Genomic DNA, 14,913 nt, shown 5'->3' on the forward strand with positions numbered 1-14,913 from the left:
CCAACCAATTCTCTATCCAATCTAGTACTTTGCCCCCAATCCCGTGCGCCCTAATTTTACTCACTAACCTCTTGTGTGGGACTTTATCAAAAGCTTTCTGAAAGTCCAGGTACAGTACATCCACTGGATCTTTGCGACTGGAAATTCCTGGACTGGTTTGTTCTGTTGGTCTGGATCATGTCAGTGACTCCAGACAGAAAACATTGCAAAAGCATAGGGTTAAATAAAGGTAATTGAGCTTCTTGATTATTGTTCAATTGTTCGTCACCTCTATCAGACAGATAGGCACATGTTTCAGTCTTGTAACACAAGCCATTCATATATAGGGTATTCCGAGAATTTTACGCCATTTACATCCATATCACACTTGGACATACTGAGCAAATTTGGCCAGTTTGGTCTTGCAGTTAGAGGCATGCTTCATTAACATAACAATAGTTCCTGGGATGGGATCCGGTTTAGAATGGCGCAAGTCACTCATTTCCATGATATAGACTATGAAGACTGGATGCTTCATTTTCAAAAGAAGGAAAAGTTTCAACAAGTGGATGGTTTAAATTAAAGCTGGGGACAATCAGGAGATAATTAGATTCCCTACGGTTTGGAAACAGGCCCAAGTCCACACCGGTCCTATAAAGAATAACCCACCTAGACCCATTTCTCTCTGATTAATGCACCTAACACTATGGGCAATTTAGCATGGCCGATTCACCTGACCTGCACATTTTTGGACTATGGGAAGAAACAGGAGCACCCAAAGGAAACCCACACAGACACAGGGAGAATGTGGTAGTCGAAAGTGTAGGGGTTGAGACATTATGTTGCGCTTATACATGACATTGATGAGGCAACTTTTGATGTACTGTGTACAGAATTGGTCGCCCTCCTGTAGGAAGGTTGTCATTAAATTGTAAAGAATGCAGAAAAGATTTGCATGGATATTACTGAGATTGGAGGGTTTGAACTATCAAGAGAGGCTGGGACTCTTTTCCCTGTAGTGTAGGAGGTTGAGGGGTGAACCAACATCAGGGGCATAGACAGGGTGAATACGAAAGGTGTTTATCCCCAGTGGGGGACTCCTAAAATAGAGGGTATAGTTTATGCTGAGAGGGAATGATTTAAAAGGTCTGTGAGGAGTAACTTTTTCGCTTGGACGATGATGCATGAGCTACCAGAGGAGGTGGTAGATGCAGGTACAGTTACAACATTTTTAAAAAAAACATTTCGAAAGGTACAGGAATAGGACAGGTTGAGAGGCAGACAAACAGGACAAATTTAGTTTGGAAAATCTGGCCAACATGGCTTAGTTGGGCCAAAAGCCCTGATTCCATTCTGTGTGACTTAGTAAAAGATCTTCAGCTGAGTTGAAACAATGTGGTCAGGATTTGACCAATTCATTGGCTGACCACCAGGGAAATTCTGGAAGGAGGAGCACTCTTTGAGATAAAATGAGGGGAGCAAAGGACTTCTCATGAGGAGCTATGGAGACCAACATTCGCAAATACAGGTTCTTGTGCAAGCCCACATTATCAGAAAATCTCTCTTTAGAAAAAATGCTTAATATGTTGATGAGTAATTGCATTACAGCCAAAACACATTTTAAAAGTTCATACTTTAAGTAAAATCAGATGAGGTAAGATATGAATACGTTTTATGTTGAGTGTTGCTATCTGAAAGGTTAAATAAAGAAGGGTTTGTTGATTGAACTACTGAGTCGGTTCCCCGCCTTTTGTCTGCAAGTTAACTAAGATGAGTGTCCCCTCCGACAACATTGCAATTTACAACTGATGACTTCTTCCATTTTGATCCATACCTGACAAAGTGAGGGTGAGTGGCTCACCACAGTTGACAACACGGGTAACAGTATTTTCAGCACCACAGGAGTACACGGCACCCTCCCCCTCAGATGCCACGGTAATATGGAAAGTGGCTGTCCTGGAGTCAATGACTGTTGTGTTACCCAGGAGCTCGTGGTGATGACGGTACAGCAAGAGGTTTATAGGCAGCGTCCCTCTTTCTGAGGTACACTGGATGGTAAAGCGGTCACCAACGGATATAGTGGAGCCCTTCAGATCTGAGTTGATGGATGGGCAGCTCACTGGGACCCTCCCAAAGAGCTAAGAACACTTCCAGGTATTATTATCACCACAACACAACCCTCAGGAGCGGTAGCTCAAGACAAAGAAACATGAAAAGAAGATGACCCTTGGGCCACCAGAAGAAGACGACCAAATGATCATTGCCATGTGGATGAAGACTAATATCTAGTGTGGTGGTATATGTACATTCATAGTTAAAGATTTCAGATAGTTAATTAAACTGACAGCATTAATTATTAGTTTGTAGTGTATTGTTATTATAGTATTAGCTGTGTTGAAATCGATAAAAGGTCATTTCTTATTAATGTTATGAGTCGACCTGCAGTTCTTTGCTGAACATAAGAGTCAAACTGCACTGTGTGGCAGACGCAAGAAATTGGCGGCTCTGGTGGGACTCGAGAACAAGTTACTTTGTTGTTGCAAAATTGAACCCATGGAACCTAATATTCCCTCATTTTTTCCTGTGACTGAATTAAGAGGACAAAATCACACATGCACTGCTCCCTCACAGCACCAGGGTCCCAGGTTCGATTCCAGCCTCGGGACACTGTCTGTGTGGAGTTTGCACGTTCTCCCTGTGTCTGCGTGGGTTTCCTCCGGGTGCTCCGGTTTCCTCCCACAGTCCAAAGATGTGCAGGTTAGGTGAATTGGTCATAATAAATTACCCGTAGAGTTAGGTGCATTAGTTAGGGGGAAATGGGTTTGAGTGGGTTACTCTTCAGAGGGTCGGTGTGGACTAGTTGGGCCGAAGGGCCTGTTTCCACATCTTAGAGAATCTAATAAAAATGGTTGGGAATTCAAGTAAATTGGTTGGGAATTCAAGTTCAGGCAAGATGTGCAGCAGTATGCCATGTGAACAGAGAATTGTGGTTCTCCACTAGCCTTCCCAGAGGATCCAACCTGTTTAGTACCCCTGGAGACAGCCCCTGCTGTAGTGAACATGATTACACTGAAAGATAGGTCAAGGACACCGATGCCCCAGTGTTAACATACACTAACCCATTTACAGTCTTGTAATTAGCGGGATTTGCTAAAAAGATTTCAGAATTCGAGCCATCTGCACATCCACATGTATTGTCTGTAGTCAGGCAACAGAAAGCTTTGCATGGCTTAGATGAGAGAGAAAGACAAGATAAAACTCATCGTAATGTGTTTGAGCCAGTCAGTACGATCTGCAACTGCAGTCTCTGGACGTAGGGGAATGATCCCAAGCCACCATGAAAGAAGTGATTCTCACAGCAGTTGGGTACAATAAACGAGACCCCATTGACGGGCTAAACTAGTGCAGTCAAAAGAAGAGAGAACAGCCTCCAGCCCACCAATCATTCACATAGATATTTATCGTGAGTGTATGGGGATTTAAACAGGGATGTGTTACCTGAGGCTGATTTAATAAATTGGACATGGACTCTAATTTCACATGTCACTGAAAAGAGCAGGAAGACGTGTGAACTTCAGTCCTTCAGAGCCAACCCACAATGAGGTGTGGGTTCTGAGGGGAAGGTCTCTGATGTGGAGGAATGAAGCACATGAACTAAACAGAAATAAAACAGGGAAAGAAGGGAAAATACTTCTTTCCTGAGTCTCAATCCAGTATGGAGTTTGAAGCAAGAGGAGGTAATTGTTATCAAAGGAACCCAGCAACAGGGAGAGATAGAAAGACACAGCAGGGGAACATGTGGCAGCCATGTGGTGCTACCACTGCGGGCAGACAGGACACTATGCTCGAGAATGTGGAGTCTATGTGGGGGAGGTGCAACATTATAGTAACTTTATTTTTGTCCTTACAGAAGAAAGGTAACAATGGTTGATCAACCTTACTAGCACCAAAAACTCCAGCTAACAGTAATACACTTAACTAATTCCTAATAAACCTCACTTGAACTCTTTGACCCTTACTAACACTACTTTATTTTCTACCTACAGAGGTGTGTGCGACTGGCTGTGCCCTGCATTAATCACCCTAGTCTCCAGTTGCAGTCAATGTGCTTTAGGTAGGCCCCCATGACCTTTGGGAGGTAATTTCAGGATGTCGACCTAGCAACACTCAAGGAACAACTGATATATTTCTAAGTCAGGATGTTGAGTGGATCGGAGGGTAAAATTCTAGGGGGTGGTGTTCCCATGTATCTCCTGCCCTTGCCCTTCCAGATGGAAGTGGTCATGGGTTTGGAAATTCTTTCTGAGGAACTTTGGTGAATTTTGCAGATGGCACACATTGCTGAGACTGAGCATTGCTGATGGAGGGAATGGATGTTTGTGGATGTGGTGCCAATCAAGTGGGAGCTACATTGTCCTGGATGGTGTTGAGCTTCTCAGGGTTATCAGAGCTGCATCCAGGCAAGTGGGGATTATTGAAATGGCAAGTCCAGCTTGGTTTTTGGTCAATAAGAATACCCAGGAATTTGGTTGTGGGGAGACTCAATAATAGTATTACAGAATGGTCAAGGGGCTGATGGTTAGATTCTCTCTCTCAATGGTTACCCCCAGAATGTTGATGGTGAAGGGACTCAGTGATGGTAACCCTATTGAACATCAAGAGGCAATGGTTAGAATCTTTCTTATTGCAGATGGTGTTTGCGTGGTGCAGATGTTACTTGCCACTTGTCAACACCGGTCTAGGTATTATCCAGATCTTGCTACATTTTGACGCAGACTGCTTCTGTACCTGAGGCATGTGGAATGGAACTGAAGAATAGAATCAGAGATGAACAGCACAGAAACAAATACTTCAATCAAACTCAACCAGGCCGACCAGATACCCGAAATGAATCTGATCCTATTTGCCAGCACTTGGATCATATCCCTCTAAACCTTTCCCATCCATGTATCCATCCAGATGCCTTTTAAATGTTGTAAATTAACCTGTCCCTACCATTCCCTCTGGCAGCTCATTCCGTACATGCAACATGCTCTGTGTGAAAACAAAATTCCCCTTAGGCCCCTTTTAAATCTGTCTCATTTCACCTTAATTCTATTCCCTCTAAGTTTGGATTCCCCTACCCTTGGAGAAAAGACCTTTTCTATTCACCCTACCCATGCCACTCATGTTTTTTATAAAATTCCATATTTTACGAAACTCATTCTTAGCTGATCCAGGGAAAATAGCCCCAGCCTATTCAGCATTTCCCTATTCCTCAAACCCTTCAACCCTGGCAAGATCCTTGTATATCTTTTTCCAAAACCTTTCAAACTTAACATCTCTCCTACAGCAAGAAGACCAGAATTGAATGCAGTATTACAAAAAGAAAATGGCCTAACTAATGTCCTGTATAGTGAGAACATTGCATCCCAATTCTTACACTCAATGCGCTCAGCAAGTGTATGTAAGTGTACCAAACACCACCTTCTTCACTATCCTGTCCGCCTGCAACTTCACTTTCAAGGACTTGTGAACCTGCACCCCTCGGTCTCTTTGTGAGGCAATATTCCCCTGGATGCTACCACTAAGTGCATAAATTCTGTCCTGATTTGCCTTACCAAAATTCAACACCACACTTTATCCAATATTTATCCAATTTGGAATACATTGAACAGTTCTGGGTCCCTGTATCTGAGAAAATATAGTCTGGGAAGAGAGGCAGTGCAGAGAGGATTGATCCCGGATATGGAGGGACTGTCTGATGAGGAAAAGGTTGAGTAGGTCAGGTCTGTCCTGATTGGAGTTAAGAAGAATGAGAGGTGACCTTAGAAGGACTTGAAAAGGGAGACAGAGAGAAATTGTTTCCCCTTGTGTGGGAGAGTCTAGGACCAGAGGAGCATTGTATCAGAATAAATGAGGTTGCTCGTTGAAGATGGAAATGGGGAGGAATTTATTTTCTGTGAGGGAGCTAATCAGTGGGATTCTTTCCTGCTCAGAGGTGTTGAGCCTGGTTCACTGAGTATATTCAAGCGGAGATAATGAGATTTTTAATCAGGAAGGGGAATCAATGGTGTTGGGTGGGTGAGCATTTGGGTGGGGTGGGGGGTTGAGGATGATTAGATCAGAAATGCTCCCATTTCACAGCAGCGCAGATTCTATGGGCTGAATGGTGTACTCCCACCGCAACATCTTTGTGAAAACAGTCAAGTTACATGCGCCATCCATTTGCCAAACGCTTGCAGAGAGTTGGGCCAAATTTCACGGTGAGAGGCCCCTCACAGCCAAATGATCTCCAGTTAGAAACTGGTCCCGGGATCACAGCAGAGATGAATTTTGGCGATCTATCAATTATAGAACACTCCTCATGAAATTCACCCTCATCCCCAGCAGCTAAATTTGGAGAGTAAAACTGGGACTATTCCAACTGCAATAAAAGATGACATGAAGATATCAGTCAACCTGAGAAACCTATTATGACGAATAGTCTTGGACTGGTATGCAACCTTTGGGTCAACTAATATGTCCCATCTCTTCCATTACCAATGCCAATTTGTTCCACCTTGAGTTCAAACTCATGCAAATTGTCCTAATCTGTTTTAAGACTAGAAACAAAAGACACCATTTCCATTTAGCCAGATCAGCCCTCGTGAACCATAGTTTCCATCCCATGTTAGCCTTCCCCTCACACCTCCCACCACACTACGGCCACTCGGTTTACTCACTCTGGACAGTGACTTCCACCCGGAGGGACATGAATGTCGAAAGGTTCTGGAAAACCATGCAGCAGTACCATCCTGAATCCATTAGTGTCGCTTGTTGGATGTGATAGATATTGTGAGACACAGAATCAGAGCTTATGATGGTTTCGTTTCTGTAGAAGGAAATTTGTCCTCTCCCACACAGGTGATCCTGGGCACAGGAACAACTCAGCGTGATGGAATCACCGGCTCTCTGCAGCCTGGGATTCACCTGTAATATCACTGGACTTTCTGAAATTGACAGAAAGGTTAAAATGTTTTGTGATGTAAACCATGAGATTTTGATTAATCATTTTCAATGTCTGTTGTTTGGATATCTGCTTCACAATTGGAGTGAGTGTGACGATGTCAGCCGGGTGGAACATATAGAATATGAGTTCCCCGCTTGGGGCTGTTAACCTCATCAAATCAGAGAGTCCTGGCTGAAAGATGTAAACAGTGGTGGCAGGGATTTAGGAGCCAGCTCTGAGCTAGCTGGGTCCGTGTCATGTACTATACATAAGTAATTAAAGGGTGACTTGACTGTCGACTTATTGCAGCAGCAATTAACTGATGCATTTTCATCTCTGCATTTGATGTTAATCATTAACTCACAGGTATTTCTGACAACATTCCATCTAAAACCAGTTTGAAAGCATGGATATAGACTGAACAGCTTTATGTATTTTCATAGAACATAACAGCACAGTACAGGCCCTTCGGCCCTCGATGTTGCGCTGACCTGTCATACCAATCTGAAGCCCATCTAACCTACACTATTCCATGTACGTCGATATGCTTGTCTATTTAGATTGCTTTTTGTTGGAATGATAGGTTGTGCAGTTGTGAGAGGTCCCTTGGGATAAACATTCATAGCATGATAGAATTTTTTGTTAGATTGGAGAGTGAGATTCTGAGACTAGGTTTCTGAATGTTAATAAGATAAACTATGGTAGTATTTGGCGTGAGTACGCTATGATGGATTGGGAAATGTTACTGAAAAGAATGAGAGTGGGTAAGCAGTGGTGAGCATTCAAAGAGCGAATGGGTCAGCTACTAAAATTATTTATTCCAACTTGATTTAAGTGAAACGGAAACAGTGGCCAAACTATGGCTTACAGGGGATATTTCAGATGCAAAAACAAAAAGGATTTCAAATTAGCAAGAAAAGAAAGAGTAGCCTTGAGGATGAGGAACAGTTCAGAAGTCACCGAAGGGGGACCAAAAGATTGCGTGAGAAGAGGAAACTAGAGTATTGGTGTAGGCTTGCTGGGAACATAAAAACTGACTGCAAATATTTTAAGAGAAAAGTATTGCTGAAAATTAATCATTCGGAATTTCACTCAGAAACAAGAGAATTTACAATGAGGAACAAAAAATGGCTGATGAACTGCATTTATACATCATTTTTGTCTTCATATAGGAGGAGATGAAAAATGTGCTGGAAATGATGGGGAACGCAGAAGTTGTTGAGCGGGAGGAAATAAATGAATATTGCTAGGGAAATTGATGAGATTGAAGGGAGATCGATTCTCAGGGCCCGACAATCTACATCGCAGAATGGTTAAGGAAGTGGCCATAGAATTTATGGTTGCATTGGTGATAGTGTTCAAGGATCCAACAGATTCTGGGGCAGTTCATACAGATTAGACGGTTGCTAATGTAACCTTACTATTTAAAAAGGGAAGTAGAGTCATACAGTAATACAGCATGGAAAAGGCCCTCTGACCCAACAAAATCCTCTATTAATTAAAAACATACACCCAGAGAAGCTCACCTCAGCTCACAATCTGTTAAAATGTGAGTGTGTGACAGAGAACTCCTAATTTCTACTATTTAAAGAAAACCAATAACTTATTTTCCTAACTCTAATAGTGAATACTAAACAACTATTTACAAATCCAAGTCCCTGTTCATAACTACTTATTATCTGTCTCCAAATGCAATAAAAATATGTTGTTCCATTAACACACTTATTAAACATTACATTAGTTTAATCTCAAGACCACACAGTCTCTGTCTTCCCTGCTGTCTTCAGTTTTCCTGCTGCTGATCTCTCTGGGTCGTCTTCTTTCTTTTCACTGCAAATAAACGTTACATGAAAAGGTACCATTGATAGAGTTTTTTTCTGATTTCTTTAAGAGCACGATGTTGGAAGGGCAGTTAATTTTCTGATATTTTCTATCTCTATGGCAGTTTCTCTCCAACCAGTTTTCAAAATGTCTTCATTCTTATATCACCCAATTTTGGATCTTCTCATTTGGTCAATGTTGGAAAAACATTAAGTTCAAACACAATTTGGTTTTAGTATCCCATGCTATCATTTAAACTGATTGATTAAATTTGAATTATTGTCAAAACAATACCTCAAGTATCCATTTCACAGCTAAATGTTACATATTTTCAATTTTCCAGTATTCTCTGGGACTGCCATCCAGTCAGATACAGGGGTCTGTAATCTCTCAGGAGAAAGTGAGGACTGCAGATGCTGGAGATCAGAGCTGAAAATGTGTTGCTGGAAAAGCGCAGCAGGTCAGGCAGCATCCAAGGAACAGGAGAATCGACGTTTCGGGCATAAGCCTTTCTGAGGAAGGGCTTATGCCCGAAACGCCGATTCTCCTGTTCCTTGGATGCTGCCTGACCTGCAGCGCTTTTCCAGCAACACATTTTCAGCTCTGTAATATCTCAGTTCAAAACAACATTCCCTCTCTTAAAGGTACAGTACATGCCTTCAAACTTCATAACATAGGATGGTGTGAAAACTGTACTAGAAATGATGGGAAACACAGAGGTTGGTGGGATAGAAGAAGTAACAATATATTGCTGGGGAAATTGATGGGTAAAAACGGAAATTGATCCACAGCGCCTGACCATATAGGTTAAGGAAGTGGCCTTAGAATTGATACATTGGCGACCGTGTTTGAGGAATCCTACAGATGCTGGGAGAGTGCCTGCATATTAAACGGTTGATGATGCAACCTTACTATTTAAAAAGAGAGGTAGGATCATCCAGTAATACAGCAGGGAAACAGGCCCTTCGGTCCAAACTGATCCATACCAACTATGGTTCCCACTAAGCTAGTTACAATTGCCCTCATTTGGTCCACATCCCTCTAAACCCTTCCCATCCATGTACCTATCCAAATATCTTTTTAAAAATGTTACTATTGTACCTGCCTCAACCATTTTCTCTACCAGTCCATTCCATATACGCACCATAGTCTGTGTGAAAACATTGCTCCTCAGGTCCTTCTTAAATCTTTCCCCTCTCACCTTAAACCTCTTTTTTTCATTTCCCTATTCCTGGGGAAAAAAAGACTATTTGCATTCATCCTGTCTGTGCACCTGATGGTTTATATACTTCATTCTCCCACGTTCCAAGGAATAAAATCCTATCCTGGACAACTTCTTCCTCTAACCCAAACCTACTCGTCCTGGCAACATCCTTTTCAATCATCTTTGCACTCTTTCCAGTTTAACTATGTTTCCTTATAACAGGGTGCTCAAAACTGTACACAATACTACAATTACAGCCTCACCAACCACTTATGCAACAGCAACATAAAGTCCCATCTCTTATGTTCAATGCCTTGACCGATGAAGGACAGCATGCTAAATGCCTTCTTAACCAACTTGTCACCCGATTATGCTGCCTTCAACAAAGTATATGTTTGCACTCCTAGAATCCTCTGTTCCACTCACGTCTCCGAACCTTTATATTAATATTTTGGTTTGACTTTCTAAAGTGTGACAGCTCACACTTATCTGTATTGAATTGCATTTTCCAATCCTCAGCCCGCTTCCCCATCTGATCAAGATCCCTCAGTAATTGTTGATAACCTCTTCCTTGCTATCATTAATACCTTCTAATTTTGTAATATCCACCAGTTTACTAATCATGCCTTGTACTTTCACATTCAGACCATTTATGTAAATAGCTGAAAAATGTGTTGTTGGAAAAGCACAGTAGGTCAGGCAGCTTAAAGGAGCAGGCTTCTGAAGAAGGGCTTATGCCTGAAACATCGATTCTCCTGCTCCTTTGATGCTGCCTGACCTGCTGCGCTTTTCCAGCAACACGTTTTTCAGCTCTGATCTCCAGCATCCGCAGTCCTCACTTTCTCCCATTTATGTAAATAACAAATAACAAAGGTCCTAGCTCCGACCCCTGTGGCGTACCACTAGTCGCAGACTTCCAGTCCATGTAAAAACCTTCAACCATCACTCTCTGCTTCCTAGAATTCAGCGCAATTTGAGTCCAATTAGTGAGGTTTCCCTGGATCCCAGGTGACCTAACCTTTGTGACTAGTCTGCCGTGTGAGGACCTTGTTAAAATCCATGAAGACAACATCCATTGGGCATTATAGGCCAGCCAGCCTCACATCGGAATTGGGAGTATCAGGGAGATGGGTGATGGGTAAAACCATAAGCATTACAGCCAGCCATTGATATCAGAGCCAGCACCATGCTGTTATCAGCTAGAATTAACCACTCAGATTATTACTGCTTTAATAATACCAATCACTCAGTGTCATCCTTTCAGCTGCTGAAATACATTTCTCTCTAAATTTGATGGGAATTAAATCAATCAAATCATGCGACAAACTTTCAAAATAATATTCACATCAAATTCAGGGAATAACATTAGTTTAGACAGCGGATTGGCTAGCCAACAGTGAACAGAGTCAGGATAAATGGATCTTTTTCTGTTCGAGTGGGATATAATGAGTGCAACTCACAGGGATAAGCCTTTGTCTCCAACTAGTTAGAATCTGTATTCAAGATTTGGACAAAGGGATAGAAGTTACTCCAGGCAAATTTGCAGATAGTGCTAAAATAGTTGGGAAACCAAGTTGCAAGGTAGACATAAGACATTTATAAATAGGACAGAATAGGTTAGGTAATAGTCACAAAATTTGACATTTGATGCAGGTATAATTAGGGTTGCCCATTGTGGTCAAAGGAGTAGAAATGCAACTTATTATTCAAATAGGACAGAAACTTCAGAGTGATTCGGTGCGGAGGAATCTGGGTGTCCTTGTGCATGACTCAAATTACAGCAAGGAAGGCAGTTGGCAATTGCTGAAAGAATGGTGTAATTGAGTAGGGAAATGTTGCTGCAACTGTACAAGGCCTTAGGTCTTCGCATCCGGAGAACTGTGTGGTGGTTTGGTCCACTTTCTTGAGGAGGGATATAATTGCATTGGAGGCAGTTCAGCGGAAATCCCCTCAATCAATTCCAAGGGTTTGTCTTATGTGGAGAGATTAACTGGTTTCGGCCTATACTCTCTGTAGTATAGAAGATTGAGAGGAGGTCCAATTATGGGATATAAGATGCAAAAGGGTGGGGTGGGGTCGACAAAGAAACTGGAGAGAGGATGTTTCCTCCTGTGAGACAATCTAGAAGGAAAGGTCATTATTTCAGGACAAGGGGCTAAGCAGACTGAAAGCAGATATCAGGAGGGATCCCTTTTCTGAAAGTTGGGAGTCAGGGAAGGGAGGCGTGAATCTGTAGAGATTCACCACTCCGCCCTCCCCAGAGGTTGTGGGGGATGCCAGAACACTTATTAACTTTGAGGAGGAGGCAGAAGGATTTTTGATTGTGCCAATCTTCAGGCTACTTCCCCATCTGATCAAGATCCCTCTGTAATTGTTGATAACCTTTCTTGCTGTCAACCGTACCTCTAATTTTGTATCATCCACCAACTTATTAATCATGCCTTATACACCTACAGCCAGATCATTTATGTAAATAACAAATACAACATGTCCCAGCACTGAATCCTATGGCATACCACAAGTCACAGGCCTCCAGTCTGAGAAACAACCTTCAAACACTACTCTCTGCTTCCTCGAACTGAGCCAATTTGAATCCAAGAAGGCTTACTCTCCCTGGATCATAACCTTTGTGACTAGTCTGCCGTGCAGGAACTTGTCAAAGGCCTCACTAAAGTCCATATAGACTACATTCATTTGGAATTATAGACCAGTCAGCCTGACTTCGGAATTGGGCATGTCAGGGACATGTTGAGGGTTCAACATTGGCCATCGTTTCAAGTCAACATGACCGGTTAAAGAGAGTGGGGTCAGGGAGGTGGAGGTGAGGCTCAGATATGATCAGCCACAGTTGTACAGAATGGGGGAAGCAGGTTTTGGAGGGACTGAATGGCCTCGTTCTGCTCCTAACCCTTATATTCTAAAGTGAAACATACCTTGCACATCCACATGTTTGTAAGCTGACGTGTATACAGGACCTTTGGGATGATTAACAAACTGCATTTGGCATCGATACCGTCCTGTATCCTCAAATGTAACCCGTTCCTTTTCAAAACAAACACTTTTATTTCTTGTCCGGATCTCAGCCACAACAGAGCCTTCCCGATAAAACGTGTAAATGAATTCATTTTGCATATGGAACTTGAATTTACAACTCAACTTCAATGTCTGTGCATACCACAAAGCTTCTGGCTCAGATTCAATACTCATAAGCGAATCAGGAGCTGTCAAGAAAGAAATGACTTGAATTAATAACAGGGCTTAAGAACCAACCAGACCAAACAGCTGTTTGCTGCCAGCAAAGTCTGTACACAAGTCCCTGACTCCAGCTCATTATCCAACATGACTTTCCAAGCAGCTGTGTAACCAACCCTTCCACTTATGATTATAAAACACATTTCCAAAAGGGGCACCGAGTTTTGCTTTCGCAGTGTCTTTTCCCCATTTCAGCCCACTATCCAAAATACAGGAAAAAGTAATTGGTAATTCTCAGGAGCAGTGCATCCCATTGACAGGAAAGATCGAGGAGCTGGGTATTGTTTAAATGGAGAAAGACTGCAGAAAGCTATGGATCAGAGGGATTTGAGGAGTCCTTGTTTGTGAATCACTAAAAAAGCTAGCATGCAAATACAGTGGGTTACAGGGAACACAAATTGTTTTTATTTCAAAGGAAATGGGCTATCAAAGGTGGGAAGTTTTACTCAAGCTATACAGCAAACACATTAGTCAGACTACAGCTAGGATCCAGTGAACAGTTTGGGCCCCCTATCTAAGGGAGGTTAGGCCAACATTGGAGGCAGTCCACAGAAGGTTCACTCAGCTGAGCTGGGTAGGGAGGGACTGTCTAATGAGGGAGAAATTGAGTGCGTTGGGCCTGTCCTCATTGGAGTTTACAAGAAAGAGAGGTGAATATTCTTCAAGGTTTTTACAGCTTTGATGCAGAAGAGGGTGTTTCCCCTTGTGTGGGAGAGTCTGAGACAAGAGGGGCATTGCCTCAGAATAAGGGGGTGTGGTGGGCACCCAGTGAAGTTGGAGATGAGAAGGAATTCCTTCTGTCCGTGGGTATTGAGTCTGTGGAATTCTTTGCGCACAGGGCTGTTGAAGCTGGATCATTGAGTGTATCCACGGCTGAAAATTTTAATTGGGAAGGAGAATTGAGGGTGACTGGGGAGCGTAGAGTTGTAGATGATCAGACGGATTGCGATATCATTGAATACTGGAGTAGATGCAATGGGCTAAAGGCCTAATCCTGATCCCACATCTCAAGAATTTGAGAATGCAAGTGTCACAAGTCACTGCTCTGCTGATACAGCAGTCAGTGCCTGCTATGTACAGAACAGATACTGCTGAGATCAACTATTCTTTCTGTGCTGTTAATGTTTGGAAAGGGGAACCATTTCCTAATGCCCTGCATTGACCGTGGAAGAGAAACTGTCAAGTGGGCAGGAAGGGGGTTACAAAACAATTAAAAGAATGCATCAGACTCAGCGTCATAGAGTCGTCACCTCATAGGTTCATACAACACAGAAATGGACACTTCGGTCCAACAAGTCCATGCTGATCATAATCCCAAACTAAACTAGCCACATTTGCCTGAGCATGGCTCATATCCCTGCAAACATTTTTTTTAAAATTCATGCATTTAGCGAAATGTTTTTCAAACTTACAACTGTACCCACATCCATCACTTCCTCTGGAAGTTCATTCCACATATGAACCGCACTGTGTAAAATCAATTGTCCTTCTTGTCCTTCTTATATCTCTCTCCACTTTTTTTAAAAATATGCACACTAGTCTTGAAACCCCCACCCTCGGGAAAGATTCCTGCCATCCCCTCATGATTTTGAAAACCTTTATTAAGACCGCCCTTCGACCTCATGTACTCCAGCCAATCCAACATATTTTTATAACTCAAACCCTCCATTCCCAGCAACATCCTGAT

At 42.5% G+C, this 14,913-nt stretch overlaps 1 protein-coding gene across 3 annotated transcripts in view; it reads right to left on the reverse strand.

Annotated features, from left to right (window-relative positions):
• LOC140470650 (Fc receptor-like protein 5) overlaps positions 1 to 14,913 on the reverse strand; it is a 97,040-nt gene that overhangs the window by 25,159 nt on the left and 56,968 nt on the right. For 2 of the 3 annotated variants that reach the window (XM_072566684.1, XM_072566683.1), the window contains 2 exons: positions 12,908 to 13,195; positions 6,684 to 6,950 (listed from right to left, as the gene is read on the reverse strand). In XM_072566684.1, coding sequence (XP_072422785.1) covers positions 6,684 to 6,950; positions 12,908 to 13,195 — 555 coding nt within the window. Of the gene's footprint in view, positions 1 to 1,813; positions 2,107 to 6,679; positions 6,951 to 12,907; positions 13,196 to 14,913 lie in introns of all 3 variants that reach the window. The other variant, XM_072566685.1, reaches the window with a different exon arrangement.

This window comes from Chiloscyllium punctatum, chromosome 52, assembly GCF_047496795.1.
Source record: "Chiloscyllium punctatum isolate Juve2018m chromosome 52, sChiPun1.3, whole genome shotgun sequence".
NCBI classification, from domain to species: Eukaryota; Metazoa; Chordata; class Chondrichthyes; order Orectolobiformes; family Hemiscylliidae; genus Chiloscyllium; species Chiloscyllium punctatum.